Source organism: Lithobates pipiens, unplaced genomic scaffold (assembly GCF_037356315.1).
Source record: "Lithobates pipiens isolate NorthernLeopardFrog02 unplaced genomic scaffold, aLitPip1_a1.2 Scaffold_99, whole genome shotgun sequence".
NCBI lineage: Eukaryota > Metazoa > Chordata > Amphibia > Anura > Ranidae > Lithobates > Lithobates pipiens.
In genome coordinates, this window is record NW_027507922.1 from 349,947 (window position 1) to 372,137 (window position 22,191).

Sequence of the window (22,191 nt, forward strand, 5' to 3'; positions counted from 1 at the left end):
CATGGCAGCAGGAGTTCCCTCCCAAATGGCTGGAGTAGGATAGTTACCGAACACAGCCTGTGGCAGGGAGCAAAGATTTATGGGAGTGTCGTCCTATAGGGTAATGGAGGCGGGACTAAACCCCACACGTAGGCTGCCATGGAGTCCATCAGGAAAGGAAAATTACGGTAAGTATTTGACATAAATTTTCCGTTTTTTTTATAAAAAAAAATGTATTCATACATGTCCCCCAGGGCAGTACCCAGACCCCCATACCTTTTTTATGGCCTATTAGTTGCATATAAGCCTTCAAAATGGGTACTTCATTTGGGTTCGCTGTTCGGGTGAGAACACTTGCCCTGTTTGAAGTTCTTCTGCGAACTGAACGGGAGGTGTTTGGTCCATCCCTGCTCCCCATCACTAAACAAGGTCTATTTTCTTATTAGTCCCCTTTTTCATAAGATTCCCTTAGTGAAGAAAATAATGTTTGTTACAAAAAGGCCAAGACCAACTAATCACTTATGTTACCAAATTGACCAAAGTCTTTTTCTTTTTCACAGAAATCAAAGCTCACCCAGCAAGACCCTGCAGCTGATCCAAAGACGCATGGACTTCAGCCTGAAGACTGAGTTATGGTAGAAAAAAAAAACAGAACCCCAAGAACTCATCTTCTCAAGTGGAAAGAGCCATACCAGATGCTCATTGTCACATCCACTGTGTCCAAGCTTGCTAGCAAAGGTTTCTGGATAAATGGTATCCGCTAAAAGTGATTGTGATAGAGCCAAAGGACAACCCCTCTGCCCTTAAAGAGCTACCCCACCAAACTTAGGAGCATTAAAAAGAAACGCTCTATGCAACTAGCTCACCACAACATTTCCAGAAAAGTTTCTTGGATATGTATCAATATACAATCAAGAGGATGCATCACCCTCTATATATTTAACTCAGAATAAATAGTAGTTCCAAAGTAGGCCGCCAGCTGTTCAATGGGACATGGATCTAATTAAAGGGAAGAGGAGGAAGATATCATCATCAGAAGAGATCATTGGACTTGATCCCATAGAAGAAGAAATAGCTTTAGAAAAATTTGAATTTTGCACTGAGAATACTTTTAGAACAGTTAACTTGCCCAGTGAGGTCACACACTGTATAATGGAGAACTGGTGCCATTAAATTATAATAACTACAATATCCACCTAGACGATGACATAGATATATGTTCAAACTTTTTGATTGGTCAAAGCTTTCAGGGTTTGTTGTGCCCAAAGCACCACACTGCATGGCCCTATGTATGGCAGCTGAGGTATAAAGCCACAGTGGGTTGGTTTAACATTGACCTAGGAGCTCAACTGGTCCTGGAGAGGCTATACAGTGACCCAGCTACGTGCCAAGTCACCGGATTCCACCAGTAAGTAGGAGAAGCAAAGAAAAGCAATACATTTTTACATTAATACTGCAAACTTTATTGTCAATTCTACGTAATGAACTTAGGTACAGTGTTTTCTTATCCAGATCTCAAGTATTTGTGCCAAAAGCCTTTTTAAAATACTGATAGTCTTTACACTGGTACAACATACGCTCCGACTTTGGGAGCACATGACGTGTATAAATGAATGGTTCCCTACGAGAGCCGTCTTAACTGGTCTGACACAAGTCGGTCCGACGTTAAAAAAAGATTCCTGCACTTCTTTGGTCCAACTTCAGCCCATTCAATATCATTGAAGTCAGATCATCATCCTAACTTATCTGACTTTGGCAAACGACTTGTGCGCTGAGGATCTTAAAGGGGGACATCACGCTAAAATTAAATTAAAAAAACGTTGTTCAGCCCCTCCTCTCCAATTCCATACAAGGCCCTTTGGGTCTAGTATGGATCTTGAGGGGAAACCCCACGCCAAAATAAAAAAAAAAAATTGCGTGTGGCCCACACCAAAATCGAATTTAGACCCATATCTGAGCATCCAGCCCGGCAGGTCAGGAAAGGAGGAGGAGGAGGAGCGAGCGTCCCACCTTCCTGTACCCTACCAGGCCACATGCCCTCAACATGGGGTGGTGGGTGCTTTGGGGCAGGGGTGCTTTGCGCACCGCACCCACCCCCAAAGCACCGTGCCCCCATGTGGATGGGGACAAGGGCTCTTCCTGAAAAACCCTGGGTGGTGTTTAGATACAGTGCCAATGTATAAGCAGTAAAAAGGGAGTACATACATCCTATCAAAATGGAAAGGTTTGTATTTGAGGCTGACTGAGTGAGGTTGACCAAATCTCAATTATGCTGACATGCTCGACATGTTATGTGGAAATCCACCGCTTCTTCAGGAGCTTTCGTTTGCATTATACGCTGTCTCTGTTCCTTTAATACATTATTATGCAAACAAAAGTTCCTGAAGAAGCAGTGAATTTCCGCAAAACATGTCGAGCTTGTCAGCATAATTGAGATTTGGTCAACTGGAATTACCACCTCTTTCAGTTGCACCTCTTCTGTTTAGATAGACAGAGCTGCTCTCTTAAATTTGTTTGTTTTAAATTTGTTGATGTAAATTCAATAAAACAATATTTGTTTATATACGTGTATCGTAATTGTTACAGCACCATTAAAGTCCACCAGCCTTAAATACAAACCTTTCCAACCTTGGGTGGTGGTTGTGGGGGTCTACGTGCGGGTGGCTTATTGGAATCTGAAAGCCCCTTTAACAAGGGCTCCCCCATATCCTGGCCCTCTCACCCTATGTGAAAGAGTATGGGGTACATAGTACCCCTACTCATTCACCCCAAAAAAAAAAGTGTCAGAAATAAATCAAACCAGTACACAGGTTTTTGACAAAGTCCTTTATTAAAGTAACTCCAACGTGTCTTCTCCCTCCGATCATGTCTTCATCCTTTAGTTCTTCTCGCTGCGCTGCTGTCTTCTTCCGCTGTTTTTACCTCTGGTGCTTCTCTCTCCGCAGTCTTCTTCCTCTGCTGGTTCTTCCTCCAGTATGTACCATTACTTATATAGCCATGGGGCATGGCCACCTGGTGACGTAATCAGATGGTCCCACCTCTTGTGACTTCCCATGATGGGGCAGTGATGTCACAAGAGGTGGGGTCACAAGATGCCATCACCGGATGGCCACATCCCATGGCTATGTAAGTAATGGCACACGGCGGAGCTAACACTACAGCGGGAGCTAGTGTTGGGAGAAGAACTGGAGGAAGAACCGCAGAGGAAGAAGACAGCGGAGAGAGAAGAACCAGGAGGAAGAACCAATGGAAGAAGACATCAGTGCAGCAAGAAAGAACTGGGGGAAGAATCAGAGGAAGAAGACATCAGTGCAGTGAGAAGACCTGGAGGATGAAGACATCACCGGAGAGAGAACTGGAAGGATAATTAATCGGAGGGAGAGACACATTGGAGCTACTTTAATAAAGGACCTTGTGTACTGGTTTTATTTATTATTGACACATTTTTGGCACCCAACAATGTTGAGGGCATGTGACCTGGTATTGTCCAGGAGGAGGGCGCTTGTCCATGTTGGATCAGTGTGAACCCGGCCTTAAACCGTTGAGATGACTACAATTTAAAAACAAGAAACACAAACACAGACTAATGGGCATAACACATCATGCATTTGAGACTGTCCTTGCCAATTCAGTTTAACTACCTTCCGACCACACACAGTAAATATATTGCGAGTAGGCAGCAGGTACAGGCACCAGGTCTGCTGTTAGAAATTGTGGAGCCCCATGATTTCTAACATACATTTGGTGGAGGGGGGGATTATGGGTTGGGGTTGTTTTTCAAGGGTTGGCCTTGGCCCCTTTGTTCCAGTGAAGGGAACTCTTAAAGTATGTCAGCATACCAAGCCATTTTGGACTATTTCATGCTCCCAACTTTGTGGGAACGGTTTGGGGATGGCCCCTTCCTGTTTCAACATGACTGCGCACCAGTGCACAAAGCAAAGTCCATAAAGACATGGATGAGCGAGTTTGGGGTGGAGCAACTTGACTGGCCTGCACAGAGTCCTAACTTCAACCTGATAGAACACCTTTGGGGTGAATTAGAGAGGAGACTGCGAGCCAGGCCTTCTTGTCCACATTAGTGTCTGAACTCAAAAATACGCTTCTGGAAGAATGGCCAAACATTCCCATAGACACACTCCTAAACCTTGTGGACAGCCTTCCCAGAAGAGTTGAAACTGTTATAGCTGCAAAGGGTGGGCCAACTCAATTTTGAACCCTACGGACGCCATTAAAGTTCATATGCGTGTAAAGGCAGGCATCCCAATATTTTTGACAATACAGTATACCAGGGGTGGCCAACCAGACAAAGACCAAGAGCCACATTTTTTACCGAGTTACCGCAGAGAGCCACATCATACGCATGGGCACACATGAACATCACCCCATCCCTTCCTCATACACACATACTTTTGCTCAGCTGGATTTATTGTAAATGTCACACACTGTTTTAACACTACAAAGACCACAGGCCAGTCATTTTCATCAAGTCAGTAATCTTCCTTTGAAAGTACATCCATGTGACAGAAGACAGCAGCTCATCTAATTTCCAAAATACAAATTGTCTTATGCCGCGTACACACGGGCGGACTGTATGGCCTACTTAGTCCGTCGAAACACATTTCAGCGGACAGTCCGCTCGGGTGTGGGCTTCAGCGGACTTTTTCAGCGTGCAGTCTGGCGTACTAAGTATTTCGGATTTTTCGAAATTCTGTCCGTCATACTTTGGTTTCAGCGGACAATCCGCTCGTCAGTAGGCTAGTTCGACGGACTAAGAATGGCGCATGCTCAGAAAGGATTTACACGGCGGAAGGGTGCTTTGCTGTGTATTGGACTTCCTATTTCTAGTCCCGTCGTACGTGCTGTACACGTCATCGCACAAGCTTTCGACGGACTGTTTGTGCATCCGTGTGTGGTCAAGTCCGTTCATTCGAAAGTATGACGGACTGTCCGTCGGATTGTATGACGGACTAAGTAGGCCATACAGTCCGCCCGTGTGTACGCGGCTTTACAAACAGTGAACTGGTCAGGATAACAATAAACAGTTAATGGGTCTTCTAGCCTGAACTAGCAGTAAATTCTTCAAAAAAACATCACAGAAAGCATGCAGCACACACAGAGCGTAGCGTTTTCAAGCAGAAAATCACGCGATTTTGCTGCGTTTTTTACCGCGATTCGTTTTTTGTGCAGGGCAAAAGGTCAATGTTAAAAGAAGAAAAACGCCCAAATCTGCTCAATTCGAGCGACAAAAAAGGGTACGGAACTTGTCTGAGCGTCAGGCGTTTGGCTTCAGGCGACATGGAGTGGAGATGTGAACCATCTCCATTGAGAATACATTTTTTCCCCTCCAGCGTTTTGTAGCTTCAGGCTTCAAGCTACAAAACGCTCAGGTGTGAATGGGGTCTAAGAGCCACATGGAAATGGGCAAAGAGCCGCATGCGGCTCGAGAGCCACGGGTTGGCCACCCCTGCAGTATACACTTATTGTGATTTTTTTTTTTTTTTACCAAAAACATGTAACAGAATACATTTTTGCCTTAATGTATAAATAAATTAGATGTTTTTATTTTATTGGATATGTTTTATAACAGAATGTAGAAAATATCCTTTTTTTTTTTTTCAAGATCTTTGGTCTTTTTTCCTTTATATGATAAAAAAATAAAACAGTGATCAAATTTCCACAAAAGAAAGCTCTATCTGTGTGAACAAAATGATAAGATCGATTTGGGTACAGTGTTGCATAAAAAAGAAAATAAGCTGCGCTAAAGTGCACTATATAACAAGGCAAAAGCCTACTATGTGAATATGAATAGTGTAACAATACAAACGATTCTATTGTATCTCCAACCAAATGGAAAAAATAAACCAAAATGCATAAACAAATAATGTAAAATTCTTTCTATCCTACCCTTAAGTGGGCAGGAGACCACCTAAGTGAAGAGTGATACAAACAGCGTGTTTTAATTAATTCAATTGGGAAAACACCCCGTGAAACACAAAAAAGTCTCTATAAAAAAATTGATAAACAGAAAAATTGATGAACAGAAAAAAAGTCCTGCTGTAATAGATTACGCAAAATCCTCCATAGATGAACAATATTCAATCCACCACCATATGTCTGAATTCACTTCTTACCAGAAATTAATGACCCCCCCAATACAGAGGGTCACAATGAGCATCTAGGTATGTGATTGTCCCCCACTCCAAAGGAATACTTTATTGATCGTCTGGATCACCATTTTCAGGTATAAAAGGCTGGATACATTATCTGCACCCACTTCTCGGCCTTTTGGCTAAGATCAAGTGTAGTATCTGTTCTTATCAGTTACCGGGAGGTGGCGCTTGCTTCCGTCCCTGTCTCTACGGCGAGGTGGAGCAGGGTTGGCGGTTGCTATGCAAAGCCTGCTGGTGTAAAGGTGACCTGGAGCGGTTCGTAGCCGAAAGGGAAGCCTTCTGATGGGGACGGAGAACCGCTTGGTCGAAGCCAGGGGAGGGGACCCTGGCCTTTTGGCCTGGATTGTGGCAGCTTTAGCTCCGGTCAGTCTTTCGGGATTGGAACGTTTGTTCCCCTCTAGAGGGGGGGGGGGAGCGGCCAGTACGTCCCGAATATAATTAGGGGGAGTGATGTGCGACCTGAAGTATCCGGGTCTCACTAAGCTCCTGGATCTCCATACCTTCCTGACTAGGGTGGGGGCTGTTGTGGTCTGGGTTGGGGGCCAGGGACGCTTCTGTGAGAAAGCCCATGGTGATGTGCCCCTGGAGTGGCAGTCCAGGGGTGCCTTCTTTCACTGTGTGTCCTGCACTTTGATTTAGGCACCTAGGTCACGTCACCAGATACACGCTTTTTTACACCTGCCTCTAGGGCCCGGCCTTTTGGCTAGGACCAGAGGAATTTTTGATTCCTGGCCGGAGGGCCGGTCATTGTATTACACAATGGCCACCTTTTTCACTCACTCCTTCACTATCCCTTTCCTCACTTTTTTTTGATTGTATGTATTGTCACTGTTTGTCACTGCACGTTTGATGAGTAGGGTGTCGGTCCTCGGACCAATCCTGAAAGTCTCTGGGAGAGCGGACATAGGCCTTTTGGCTTGGTCCAATCTCCATGAGGGGGGGTCTTCCTTCGGGGAAGCCCCCACAGTACCAAGTACCTAGGAGGTTCTGTTTCGGCAGTCCTCCCGGGGAAAGGAGGGCTTCCGGTTTTGTCCGGGGCCCACATGTTGAGTCTGGTACCTCAGTCCCTGTCTGGAGCTCCGGGGGATCAGGGTATGGTCCTTCTTTTGGAGGACATCAGACACCCGTCTGCACTTTTTAGTGTGTCACTCTTTATGTGTGTGCACTTTTTTTATGCACCGGGTGGAAGTTTTTTGGGTGTGTTTGCACGCCATGGGCTTTTTCAATAGAAAAAAAAAATCTGCACCCACTTCCGGCGTAAATTTTGCAGAAGGTACGCCCCTTTCCGCAGAATCTACGCCCCTTTCCGAAAGTCCCCCGCTGCCTGCTGGGAAACACACGGATCCCAGAGACAGCGGGGACCATCCTTATTGCGCAGCGCGACTCGCGCATGCGCAGTAGGGAACCGGGAAATGACCACTTCCTGATTCCCATACCCAAGATGGCGGCGGCAGCACCCGAGAGATGATTGAGAGATCGGCTTCGGGTGCTGACATCGCGGGCGTGCTGGGTGGGTAAGTGTCACTATTTTAAAAGTCAGCAGCTGCAGTATTTGTAGCTGCTGGCTTTTAAAAAAAAAAAAAAACGGCGGAACTCCCGGCGGACTCCCGCTTTAAGGGTTTTTTACATTATTTGTTTATGCATTTTGGTTTATTTTTTCCATTTGGTTGGAGATACAGTAGAATCGTTTGTATTGTTACACTATTCATATTCACATAGTAGGCTTTTGCCTTATTATTGAGGTCTCTGGTCTTCTGATGACTCTGCTGTGCCCCCTCTTTTTCTTCCTCCTCATCCTCCTCTCCTTGTTTCTTAGCAATTTCGTTTATACCACTGGTTTTCCCACTTTTAGATTTCTTACTATTTGAGGTCTCATTGCTGCCTTTCTTTGTACTGCCTTTAGGGCAACCACCTGGACGTTTTGTGTGGTGGTGGAAAAACCACTTGGCTCTTGCATTAGTTTGTGCTTGTGGCCTCTTCCATAGACGACCTCTACCGTACTTCTCAGTCTCCTCTGTGGAAGCCCTCTTTGCTGCTGCCTTATCTTTTGAGTCACTCATATTGAAATAACCCCTCATTTTTTTCCTGTAGGAATGGACAATTACCCCCTTCCCTTTCCCGCTGCTATATTTTTACTACCAGCCCAGGCTAAAGGCTTGGGGGGGCGTATTTGTATTCCACAGATGTCATCTGGTGGGAGGGGACTACAATTAATAGGGAACAAAGGCGTGGCCACTTAACCCTTCCAGCCCAGCATATTGTTAGCGCCCTGTTCTCCCTTTCCGTGAGCTACATCCAGGGCTGGTGCAAGAATTTTTGGCACCCTAATCGAAAACCTAATTTTGCCGCCCCCCCCCCCACTGGCTCCACCCCTGACTCCACTCTCTTTGACCTGCCCATGTATACCCCACCTTTTTAATGAAGTGCACATCAAATTCAGCCTCACCAGTGCCCATCAAATGCAGCCTCACCAGCACCCCTCAATTCAGCCTCACCAGTGTCCATCAAATGCAGCCTACCAGCGTTCCTCAATGCAGTCTCACCAGTGTCCATCAAATGCAGCCTCACCAGCACACATCAAATGCAGCCTACCAGCGCCCCTCAATTCAGCATCACCAGTGTCCATAAAATGCAGCCTCACCAGCACCCCTTAATGCAGCCTGCCAGCGCCCCTCAATGCAGCCTCACCAGTTTCCATCAAATGCAGCCTCACCAACACACATCAAATGCAGCCTACCAGCGCCCCTCAATGCAGCCTCAACAGTGTTCATCAAATGCAGCCTCACCAGTGCCCATCAAATGCAGTCTCGCCAGCGCCCATCAATGCAGCCTCACCAACACCCATCAATGAATGTTTGCTGGCTTCCATTCATTTAGGAGTCGGGACCCAGACACAGTCCTCCGCTGCGCCTCTGACACTATGTGTGAATGGAGCGGCGGCTGCCTGCTGATGCAGAGACTTAGTTGCTTGCTGCAGAGAGTAGAGAGTAGGAACACCAGTGTCCGGGCACCCTAGGCAGCACCTAGGGTCTCGTGGAAGCACTGGCCCTGGCTACATCCTCCTATGATAGAGGCCAGACTGCTTGCAATTTCTTTTTAATGCTGTTTGTGTATATCTACTGGGGAGATTTACCTTCACTTCCTGACTTATTGACCACCATCAGTGGGACAGAAAGTGAGGGTCATTCAATAGGGGCATAGAAGATAAACTAAAAAAATTTTTTTTATTGCGGCCTGTGTCCTTGTTGGGATGATGCACAAGGACACAGGCCTAAAATAAAAAAAATAAAAAATTTGCTCATTGAGGGAGGGGAATGAAAGCACGGAAGGCAAAAAAAGAAGCAGATTAAATTTCAGTTTTATAGCTTTTATATGATTATACGATTGGGATCACATCTACTTTTTACTTTGATTTAATTTTTGTCTGCTCTCTTGTCAATCTCACGCTGATCTTCTTTCTCCTAGCAGTGGGTTTGAAATGCCAATTCTAAGTGACGTCACCACCATGTCCATCCAAAACAGCCAAGCGTTTGATCGTATCCGACGTCTCTCTACCTCAGCCTGTCCCACACCGAGTTCCACACTAACTACAAATATTACTATGAAGAAGGAGAGAACAAATGGGTGGAATATAGTCCGGTAAGGGAGACTGGAAAATGGTTAAAAATGGTTGTAAAGGCTGAATGTTTTTTTACCTACATGCATTCTATATACCTTCTGTGTGTAGCATCAACCCCAGACTCCCCCAATACTTACCTGAGACCCATCTCTATCCAGGAATGTACACAAGAGCAATTTCTCTCCTGGATCTCTTCCTCCTAATTGGCTGAGACACAGCAGTGGGTGCCATTGGCTTTTGCTACTGTCAATTGTGGCCAGTGAGAAGGGAGTGGGGACGCTCTTTGTGTGTCTTATGGACTCCCAGAGCCCGTTCTATAGTGAGCTGCACACATGAGTGCTCCCATAGCAAGCAGCTTGCTATGGGGCCACTCGGTAACAAGGAGGGGCCAGGAGCGCTTGCGGGGGACACGAGAAGAGGAGGATTGGGGCTGCTCTGTGCAAAAACCATTACAAAGAGCAGGTGAGTATAACATTTTTGTTAACCCCCAGCACTGATGTCAGTGGATACAGTAATAATAACCCCCAGCACTGATGTCAGTGGATACAGTAATAATAACCCCCAGCACTGATGTCAGTGGATACAGTAATAATAACCCCCAGCACTGATGTCAGTGGATACAGTAATAATAACCCCCAGCACTGATGTCAGTGGATACACTAATAATAACCCTCAGCACTGATGTCAGTGGATACAGTAATAATAACACTCAGCACTGATGTCAGTGGATACAGTAATAATAACACTCAGAACTGATGTCAGTGGATACAGTAATAATAACCCCCAGCACTGATGTCAGTGGATACAGTAATAATAACCCCCAGCACCGATGTCAGTGGATACAGTAATAATAACCCCCAGCACCGATGTCAGTGGATACAGTAATAATAACCCCCAGCACTGATGTCAGTGGATACAGTAATAATAACCCCCAGCATTGGTGTCAGTACTAATAAAATGACCACACATTGGTTGTCAGTGGCAGTGAAAGGTACACCCCTCATCCCTATCCTGCATTGGTGGTCAGTGACAGTGAAATTTAACCACACTCACCCTAAATTGATAGTTAATGGCAGTGAAAGTTAAGCCTCCCCCACACTGGTGGTCATGGCAGTTAACTCTCCCATTCCCCCTATATTTTTGGTCATGGCGGTCAAAATGTTAACCCCCCCCGTATTGGTGGTCGTGACAGTGAAAGTGTTAACCCCCCTCTCCCATCCTCCCTGTATTCATGTTCAAGACAGTAATATTTTACCACCTGTACTTTGGTGGTCCTGGCAGGGTAAGTTAACCCCCCCATTTTGATGGGCATGCCAGTGACAGTGTTACCACTCCCCATCCTCTATTATGGCAGTCATGGCAATTAAAGTGTTAACCCCTCCATCCCTTCCCAGTATTGGTGGCCATGGCAGTGAAAGTGTTAACCCCACCTCCCATCTCTGTATTGGTGGTCATGGCAGTATAGGTGTTAACAACCACCCCCATATTGGTGGTCATGGCAGAAAAAGGTGTTAACCCCCCCCCCCCCCCCCCTCCTGTATTGTTGAAAATGTTAACGCCTACTCCATTGGTGATCAGTTAGCCCTCACATGCTCCCATGCCACTATCTCTCCCTCTTCCCAGGACGGGGCTTTACCCGGTTTCATATGCATCGCTGTATTGTTCTAAGATGTACTCCATCGGCACCCCCAGAACTGGGGCCAAGCTGTCACCTTTAACTCACAGTTAACTTTTGATGATGGGAAGCTGGTAGCAATAGGCTCCCGATGACATCAGCACTCTTCAGCCAATAACAGTCCTGCATGATCAGAAGCCCCTGCTAACGGCCTCTGGCATTACAGCCCAATTAAAGGCCCACGATTTTTGAAACCTTCTATTAATGAGTTTCCAAGTTTACCCTGTTGCTGCCTGTGTAACACATATGTGCAGCAGAAAAGGGGCCGGCTTTAATGTCCAAACGCCAAAAGGTGGCTGATGTTTCTGTGCTGTGAATGCGTTTAAAAGCTGATGGCCCCACTAAAGATTAGTAGCCAGTGTCAGAAATATTGAGACACTTGCCTTTATACATACACATGAACTTTAATGGCATCCCAGTCTTAGTCCGTAGGGTTCAATATTGAGTTGGCCCACACTTTGCAGCTAAAACAGCTTCAACTCTTCTGGGAAGGCTTTCCACAAGGTTTAGGAGTATCTATGGGAATGTTTGACCATTCTTCCAGAACCGCATTTGTGAAGTCAGGCACTGATGTGGACAAGAAGGCCTGGCTCGCAGTCTCCACTCTAATTCATCCCAAAGATGTTCTATCGGGTTGAGGTTAGGACTCTGTGCAGGCCAGTCAAGTTTCACCACCCCAAACCCGCTCATCCATGTCTTTATGAACCTTGCTTTGTGCACTGGTGCGCAGTCATGTTTGAACAGGAAGGGGCCGTCCCCAAACTGTTACCACAAGGTTGGGAGCATGAAATTGTCCAAAAATGTCTTGGTATGCTGACGTCTTAAGAGTTCCTTTCACTGGAACTAAGGGGTCAAGCCCAACTCCTGAAAAAACAACCCCACACCATAATCCCCCCACTCCACCAAATGTTTTGGACCAGTGCACAAAGCAAAACCTTGTGGGCAGCCTTCCCAGAAGAGTTGAAGCTGTTATAGCTGTAAAGGGTGGGCCAACTCAATATTGAACCCTATGGACTAAGACTGGAATACCATTAAAGTTCATGTTTGTGTAAAGGCAGGCGTCACAATACTTTTGGTAATCTAGTGTATATACAATGCTGCATTGTTCTAGAATGTGCTCCATCAGCACTCCTAGAACCATGACCAACTTGTCTCCAACTTACAGACAACTTTCAACAATGGGGAGGACACAGGATGGGCTACTGATGATGTCAGCACTAATCAAAAGACCCTGCTACTGGCCTTGGGCATCACAACAAACTTAAATGCCCAGCTTCAGACGTCTACAACTGGTTAAGGCGGCTAATGTTTAATGCTTACATTTTGGTACAGCAAATCGTTAAATAAGAAGTGCAACTGTGAAAATTAAAAATATTATTAAAAAATTATATTAAATAAAAGAATGAAAAGCTCATTTAAATATCGTGAACATAAAAAAATTACTGGGATTTGGTTGAGCGTTTTTTTTTTTTTCACTGTTTCCATGCAGGAGTTTGTGAAATGCATAGAAGAAGGCCTCCGGGAGCATCAAGAAGAGGTCTTTTGCAAAAACGCCCAGTTTGTTTATTCCCTTCACCTGGTCAACATGGTGCAAACTAACATGGATACCAAAACCAAGAGGAGGATGAGAAAACGGCCAGTGTTCCAATCTCCCATCGTAATCGGTCATAAGCTGCGGTAAGAGGATCACACATGATGTAGCAGACTTCACTAAAGTATATAGTGGTGATGAACAACAAAGAGAAATATTAAATTCTCAATAGCATTGCCAGCTAGGGATGAGCCAAACACCCTCCCGGTTCGCACCAGAACTTTTGTGCGAACTTTAGAACCCCATTGAAGTCTATGGGACTCAAACGTTCAAAATAAAAAGTGCTAATTTTAATGGCTAATATGCAAAATATTGTCCTAAAAAGTGTTTGCAGACCTGGCTCCTGCCCCAGGGGACATGGGTCAATGCCTAAATTTTTTTTAAACGGCTGTTTTTTCAGGAGCACTGATTTTAATGACGATTAAAGTGAAAAAAAAGTGAAATATTCCTTTAAATGTCATGCCTGGGGGGTGTCTATAGTATGCCTGTGAAGTGCCATATGTTTCCCATGTTTATTTCACAAAATGACATTTAGCGTAAAAAAATAATTTAAAACTGCTTGCGGTTTTAATGTAATATCTGGTTCCGGCAATACAGATGAAAATCATTGAGAAAAATGGCATGGGTAGCCCCCCTGCCAATTACCAGCCCCTTTGGGTCTTGTACGGATATTAAGGGGAACCCCGTACCCAAATAAAAAAAAAGAAAGGGGTGGGGCTCCCAGGCCCTATATACTCAGAACAGCAGTATACAGGCGTTGCAAACAAGACAGGGACTGTGTAGGTTTGTTGTGTTAAGTAGAATCTGTTTGTAATTTTGAACTGGTACATTTTTAAAGTGTAGCTCCAGTCAAAAAATCTATTTTTAAGCTTTTTTTAACCCGTCCATAGGGACGGGTTATCATCCCTGTATAATGTTTTTGGCCGTCCGCCTTTTTTCATCTCACTTCCTGTTGTCTCCTTCCGTTTGCAAGTAGGATTTTGTAAAAAACAGTGTAGCGCTTATTTGTTTTTACCACATTACAATGTGACCAATGTAATCAATATATGTATTGGACTGTGCAAAAAAATAATAATAAAAAAAAAAAAAAAACATTTAAACACTCATTGCTAAGTATGTAAAGCTAGAATGTCCAAACAAATATATGAAAAAATATATCCAAAAATGGAAAAACAGCATGGAAACAAGTGAAGAGTTCTCCAAATTTTCAGATTTTCTGTGTGTGATACGATGAAGTGAAAAATAGTCCTACACCTTCTCCAAGGAATGATCACACAATCACCGCGTGAACCCTCCACCACATAAAATGGGGGCTTACCAGATTTAATAGATCCTACTCAAAATTATATTTGGAGGATCATATATGCTTGTAGATATACATAGGCTATTTTTGGGGTGTTGTCCTTTTCTGGAAGACTTTCAAGTGTGGCTATTTCCTCTGCGGTGTGTCTCCATCCACATAAATCATCATAGGTAATGGGATAGATATAGAGGAAGAAAGCAGGGACCACAATAGTGTAACTCCATTTTTCGTTTCAAGTAATTTAATAAAAAATTATCAAACTCACGTGTACAAAGAACATAAGCGCTTTTTCAATAAAATCTCAGGCTGCAGTGAAGTCCCGACGCGTTTCGTCTTAAGCAGACATCATCTGGGGTACAACTTCAAGGCAGCCCTCCAGTTTATATAGCCAGACCCCCAATCAGGCCTGGATTTCCTCCATCAGTGTCACCACACATCACTTCCGGTATCCAACATGGCCGCCGGCGTGCGTTCCACGCCTCTTTTTAATAATGTGAAGGGTCTAGTCAAACAACTGGTACGTCCCATACTCTTATGTATATTGGACGAATCGCTTCCGTGTATCTAAACAACAAAAGCGAACGTCCTAACGTACGCCAGCAACGTCCAAATGGAACGCAGGCATAAACACTGAAATGTTCAGCCGATCTTTTAACCTCAGCGGAAGTAAAATAAACGTGACCCCCCCCCGCGTATCTCACGAACGGAAGTGGTCAGCCTGGAACGCACCAACCTTATCCAATGGAGTGCGAACATGGGTCAACATCCCGGCGCCATAACGTCACTTCCGTGTCCCCGTACTCAAAACATAAATAGACGTGTAAAAAAACGCCATCTCTAAGGTGATATACAGATCGGTGCAAAAACAAATCTCTTATATATATTAAATAGGGAAAATATAGAGTATATACTCTGAGCTGAGGGATATATCTAGTAGGAAAAATTGGTAAAAAATAGATAAAAAATATATATAAATGAAAAACATTAAACATTCGGACGCTGCATCCAATAGGAACACAGTGCCTATAATCGCATATTAGCTTGTATAGCCATATTTCACAGGAAAAGTAAATTAAGAAGGCAAATTTCGAAGAAAATGTTTTTTCCAGTAATTTTACCCAAAGAAGTTGTTAAAATCTACCTAAAGGTATTACCGGAAAAATGAATAGAAAAATATGACCGAATCCAATCGGATAGGCGATTATTACATCGTAACACTCTTATATAAACGATGGCCTACGCAAAAAAGGGGTTTTTTAATCGAATTTTAAAAATTGAAAAAAAGTTAAAAATATATAAAAACTAGTAAAATTAAATATAGTCATAAGTTTTGAGGTGTATATATATATGCTCAAATATGGCGCTCTATTGATATAATGGCCTAATCAAAAGGAGACCGAAAGTAATATGTGCTGACATATTAGGTGGACCAAACCCAAGTCACCTTTAACCATCTACGAGTACGCACAAAGTACATTTTCCCCACATATTTCTACCGTATATACCAAAAAAGGAGGAGAAAAATAAAATAAAATAAAGATATAGATAAAAGAGATGGACAAACCTCAACTATCATCAATGAATGCATCCATATTGCACACCAAGTCCAAACCAAACGGGGAGTGGGACCCAACGCCATGCATCAACCATCGTCGATGAATGCATTGATGTCCCACTCCACGTTTAGACCAAACGGGGAGTAGGACTTGATAGTGTATATCCAATACGTCTCTAACTTGGATACGCCCCTGGTCATGGCACCCCCCCTCCAGGGTGGCGTATACTTATCAATAATCAAAAACTCTGTTCCTGTAGGATCACTGTTGTGACACTGCTTATAGTGTCTAGGGACAGTGTGTTTTGAATCTTTACTTTTGATAAGAGATATATGTTCGCCTACCCTGATTGCAAATGTCCTGATTGTCCTTCCTACATATTGCTTGCCACATGGGCAGGTGATTAAATATACCACATACTTGGTATCACAGGTGCAAAAGGGCTTAATACTGTGTGTCTTATTAGTGGTTGTAGAAGTAAATTCAGTGGCCTTACGTCTCCCCAAGGTATTGTATCTACATACACTGCACTTTTTACAAGGGTAGAAACCCGTCATGTTGTGGAAAAAGGATGGATGATTAGGTGGATCTAGGATATTGGGGGCTATACTATTCTGTAGGGATGGAACTCCCCTGAAAAGTATCTTGGCTTGTTCGGGTAGCTTGGGGCCCAACACAGAATCACTTTTTAGTATACTCCAATGTTTGTTTATAATAGACTTGATCTGTCTATGCTGTGATGAAAACGTTGTTAACATAGACCATCTATAAGTATCATCAGGTACATTTTGTGTTTTCTCAGCAATGAGGTCCTCTCTATTGATTTCCGCAGCTTTACATATTTCCCTATCCAAAATTGCTCTATCATACCCCTTATCTTCAAATTTCTGCCTAAGGTTTTTAGCTTGTATTCTGAATGTCTCTAGATCTGTACAGTTCCTCCGAAGACGTAGAAACTGGCTTCGTGGAACGGAATTAAGCCACGCTCTGTGGTGGCAGCTATCTAGGGGAATGAAGCTGTTCCGATCTGTTTCCTTGAAATGTGTTTTGAACACAAATTTATTGTTTACTATTTCAATTTCTAGATCCAAAAAGTTGATCTTAGAGGTACTCATCTCTAATGATAATAAAATACCCCTATCATTGTGGTTCAAAATATCAAAAAATTCTCTTAGCGATTCAGGTGTGCCATTCCATAGGAGGAGGATGTCGTCTATGTATCTTGCCCATAAAGCCAACGAAGGGTTATGGTGGGCATAGACGACATCCTCCTCCCACTTTGCCATAAATAAATTGGCAAGACTGGGGGCAAATTTGGCCCCCATTGCTACACCTCTCTGCTGTGAGTAGTAATTCCCATTAAACCAAAAATAATTATGCTCGGTTGCAAACTCGAGCAGTTCAATAAGGTAGTCACGTTGAAATGACGCTAGAGAATCTTCTTGATCCAAAAAATAGCGGACAGCTTCTATACCCCTTCTATGTGGAATGCAAGTATATAAAGAAGCCACATCTGCTGTGGCGATAATGCATTCATCCTGGGGAGTTATATTTGCCAATTTCCTAATTGTCGCTCCTGTATCCTTAAGATACGAAGGAGTTTTTTTCAATAAAGGTTGCAGGTCAAAATCTATATATCGACCTATACGTGAGGTGATAGAATTGATACCACTCACTATAGGCCTGCCGGGGGGGTTAATCGCATCTTTATGAATCTTTGGCAGATAATATATAGTGGGAATTCTTGGAGCAATAGGGATCAAAAACGATTTTTCTTTCTTATTCAAAATTTTCGAGTCATATCCCTTCTCGACAAGGCTCTTAAGTTGTCTTTTGTAAAGACTTGTGGGATTGTTAGGGAGTAATTTATATGTCCCCGGTTCTTCTAGTATCCTGCACATTTCAGCCTTATACTGTTCTTTGTCCAGAATAACAATCCCACCCCCTTTGTCAGCAGGGCGCACGACTACCTCCTTTTGTTCACACAAAGAATTAAAACCGGCCTGTGAGAGGGTGGACCTATTCACATGTTTAATAGGAAGTTTCTCCAGGTCACCGAGTACAAGGTCCTTAAAAATTTTTACCGCCGGAGCTATAGGTACAGGGGGTACAAATAAAGACGGGTTAGATAATCCTGAATGTACAGTGCCAAACGTGGCTACTGTATACCCTGTTCTAAATGGATTGGTTGTCAGATATCTTTGAACATTAATTTTCCTAATAAATTTGTGTACATCTATGAAGGTGTTAAATTTATTAAGACGTTTGGGGGGTGCATATTTTAATCCCTTATCCAATACAGATAACTCTGCTTGAGAAAAAGTTTTTTTACTTAGATTGAAAACACCCTTTCCTATCAAACTCGCCTTCTTTTTCCTCCGTTGTAGTCGTTTCCCCCCTCTGCACCCTCTCTTAGATCCTGGCCTCTTTTTTTGGTATATGGATCCTCGCAAAAATCCTGATTTCTAAAATTACTATTGGGTGGATTGTATGTGGATGGTGTATAGGCATTGTTTCTAATTTCATTGTCTCTCTGATCTCTTAGTGGAGAAAACCTGTTATATGTAGAAATTGGAGCTACATTATGATTTTGAGACCCCACATAATACGAATTCGGGGGGGCACGTCTAGGTGACGGAGAGTAATATGATGTCTCATTGTAATCTCTAAGATGGTAATCGTCGCGGTTGAAGGGACGTCCTCGATTGGACCCCCTTCCACCTCTTTTCCCCCGATGATTACCTCTCCCCCTCTGTGGCCTATTGGGAGTATGGGGATTAAAATGTTGTACTGTGTACTGAGAGGGTGGTAAGCCCTCATCATACGTTTGCAAGTAGGAGACATTTGTAAGTTGGATGTTTGAAAGTAGGGGCCTGCCCTATATGCTCTGCAGAAATGGGGGCCTAAGGTGTTGGTGTTGCAACAACACTGTAAGCCCTCAAAGTGACTCTTGGTGGGCGCTGGAGCGCCCTGCTGTGAACGATTATATCAAGAATTGTAATTACATGCCATTGTTGAACAGTGGTAGAAAAATTGGGCCTTTGGTGGTTGCGGTGTTGGTGCCACAACACTATAAGTCCTCACAGTTACTCTCGGTGGGGGCGCAGGAACGGGCCCTGCTGTGAAATATTATACCAAGAATTGTAATTATATGCCCCTGTGAAATAGGGTCAGAAAAATTGGGCTTTAGGCGCTGGTGCCACGACACTGCAACCTCTCCCATATACTCTAGTTGGAGTGCAGGAATAAGCCCTGCTGCAAAGCATTGCATCAAAAATTGTATTACATGCCCCTGATAAACAAGGGCTGAACAATCGGGCCTTAGGCACTGGTGCTGGTGCCATAAAACTGCAACCTCTCCCATATACTCTAGTTGGAGTGCAGGAATGAGCCCTGCTGCATAGCATTGCATCAAAAATTTTAATTACATGCCCTTGTTAAACAGGGGCTGAAAAATTGGACTGGTGGCATCACCCAGAACCAAAAGTGTTCTTCCAAGATATCAGCAGGATCATTGAGGAGGAAGAGGATAACAAAAAATAACAGGACAGTCATTTAACATCAGCATAGGCAGTCTTGAAGGGATGTGACATTTCAAAAAAAATTATTCGGTTACATCAGCTTCAGGTGCTTGGTAGCTGGTGGTGATCCAAGACTGATTCATCTTTATGAAGGTCAGTCGATCAACCGAGGCGGTGGACAGACGCACCAGCAGCACTGAAGGTGCGTTCCCATAGAATGCTGGATGCAGGACAGGCTGGTAGCTCGATTGCATACTGTGCAAGCTCTGGTCAGTGATCCATCCTCAAGACCCAGTAAGCCAGAGGATTTTCGGTGGGAAAGGTGTCCAAGTCTGACCTTGTCCCTAGGTATTCCTGCACCATGTAAATCAGACGCTGGCGATGGTTGCTGGAACCAATCATACCTTGGGGCTGTGGAGTAAAAAATTGTCTGAACGCATCGGTCAGACGGCCACCTTCTCCATCGCTCCTTCTCTGACTGACCGAAGTCTCAGCAAAATGTTGTCCAGGACAAGGAGTTTGTAACCTCCCAGTCTCTGGGAAAACATTGCACAGACCTTTCTGCAAGGCCTCCCGGAGATGTCTCATCATCTGCTCCCTCTGCGGTGGCAAGATAAGGTCCGCAACCTTACCCTTGTACCGTGGATCAAGGAGAGTGGCCAGCCAGTAATGGTCCCTCTCCTTGATCCGAAGAATATGAGGATCCTTCCGCAGGCTTTGCAGGATCAGGGAGGCCATGCAGCGTAGGTTAGCTGAGGCATTCGGTCCGGAGTCCTCTGGGTCACTAAGGACAACATGATCCGCAGCCACCTCCTCCCAGCCACGTACAAGTCCACATGTTTCTTGGGACTGTAAATCATCCCTAAAAGACTGCTGCTGCTGATGATGAGTGCCAGGCTCCACCTCCATGCTGGCACAAGCCTCCTCCTCCTCCTCCTCTTCCTGTGTGATTGGTGGGACAGAAGGAACACTGTCTGGATAAAGGGGGCCTTGAGAGGCAAGGAAGTCCTCCTCTTCCTGCCTCTGTTCTGCCTCAGGTGCCCTGTCCATTATTTCATGCAGTGTATGCTCCAAGAGGTGGACAAGAGGTACAGTGTCACTGATGCATGCACTGTCACTGCTCACCATCCTCGTGGCCTCCTCAAATGGTGACAATACAGTGCATGCATCCCTGATCATGCCCCACTGGCGTGGTGAAAAAAAAAACAAGCTCCCTTGACCCTGCCCTGGTGCTATAGTCGCACAAGAAAACATTGATGGCCCTCTGCTGCATGTGCAGCCGCTGCAGCATGGCCAACGTAGAGTTCCACCTGGTGGGCATGTCACATATAAGGCTCCACCTCCATGCTGACGCAAGCCTCCTCCTCCTCCTCCTCCTCGTCCTCTTCCTGTGTGATGGGTGGGACAGCAGGAACACTGTCTGGATAAAGGGGACCTTGAGAGGCAAGGAAGTCCTCCTCTTCCTGCCTCTGGTGCCCTGTCCATTATTCCACGCAGCGTATACTCCAACAGGTGGACAAGAGGTACAGTGTCACTGATGCATGCACTGTCACTGCTCACCATCCTCGTGGCCTCCTCAAATGGTGACAATACAGTGCATGCATCCCTGATCATGCCCCACTGGCGTGGGGAAAAAACTGAGCTCCCCTGACCTTGTCCTGGTGCTGTAGTCGCACAGGTACTCATTGATGGCCCTCTGCTGCATGTGCAGCCGCTGCAGCATGGCTAACGTTGAGTTCCACCTGGTGGGCATGTCACATATAAGGCGGTTCTTGGGCAGGTTCAACTCCTTTTGGAGCTCAGCCAGCCGAGCACAAAAATCAAATGATCGGCAGAAATGCACAGACTTTTCTGGCCTGCCTCAGGACATCCTGTAAGCCCGGGTACCTGCCCAAGAACTGCTGCAACACCAGGTTAAGGACGTGAGCAACACAGGGCACATGAGTCAGTTGTCCCTGTCGGAGGGCGGAGAGGAGGTTGGTGCCATTGTCGCAAACCACCATTCCTGGCTTAGGCTGGCATGGGGTCAACCACCTCTTGGCCTGCCCCTGCAGAGCTGACAAAATATCTGCCCCAGTGTGGCTCCTGTCCCCCAAACAAACTAGCGCAAGCACGGCATGTCATCTTTTTGCCTGCATACTTGCATAGCCCCTTGAACGCCTACGAAGCACCTCTGGTTCCGAGGACAGAGCACTGGAAAAGGCCATGGAGGTAGAAGAAGGGGAGGGGGTGGAGGAGAGAGGTGTGTCATAACCAGCAGTAGCACTTTGGAGGCGTGGTGGCGGAACAACCTCCAACACTACTGCACCTTGTCCTGCATCCTTCCCAGCTGCGAGAAGAGTGACCCAATGAGCCGTGAAAGGTAGGTAAGTTCCCTGTCCATGCCTGCTGGACCATGAGTCAGCAGTAATATGCACCTTAGCGCTGACTGACCTGTCCGGCGAAGCAAAGACATTGCCTTCCACATGCTGGTAGAGAGCCAGAATCGCCTTCCGTGAGATAAAGGAATTTGGGGACCTGCCACTGAGGAACCGCACATTGCACAAACTCACGGAAGGGGGCCGAGTCTACCAACTGAAAAGGCAGCAGTTGAAGTGCTAGCCATTTAGCCAAGCTAGCATTCAACCGCTGGGCATGTGGATTGCTGGCAGTGAACTTCTTTCAATGGTCCAGCAGCTTGGGCAGGGAAATTTGCCTGCTACAATCGGACGTGGGTGTACTGCTAGCAGAGTGCCCACAAGTACTTGGCTGTGACACACCTAATTCTACACCTTCAT

At 45.0% G+C, this 22,191-nt stretch overlaps 1 protein-coding gene and 1 pseudogene across 1 annotated transcript in view; both read left to right on the forward strand.

Moving 5' to 3' along the window:
- Positions 1 to 544: 544 nt before the first annotated feature.
- LOC143973785 (protein mono-ADP-ribosyltransferase TIPARP-like) overlaps positions 545 to 22,191 on the forward strand; it is a 30,160-nt gene continuing 8,513 nt past the window's right edge. The window contains 5 exon segments of the mRNA XM_077474642.1: positions 545 to 1,119; positions 1,122 to 1,387; positions 9,618 to 9,715; positions 9,718 to 9,788; positions 12,933 to 13,120. Coding sequence (XP_077330768.1) covers positions 973 to 1,119; positions 1,122 to 1,387; positions 9,618 to 9,715; positions 9,718 to 9,788; positions 12,933 to 13,120 — 770 coding nt within the window. The 5' untranslated portion in view covers positions 545 to 972.
- Positions 6,249 to 6,339, forward strand: LOC143973787 (U2 spliceosomal RNA; annotated as a pseudogene).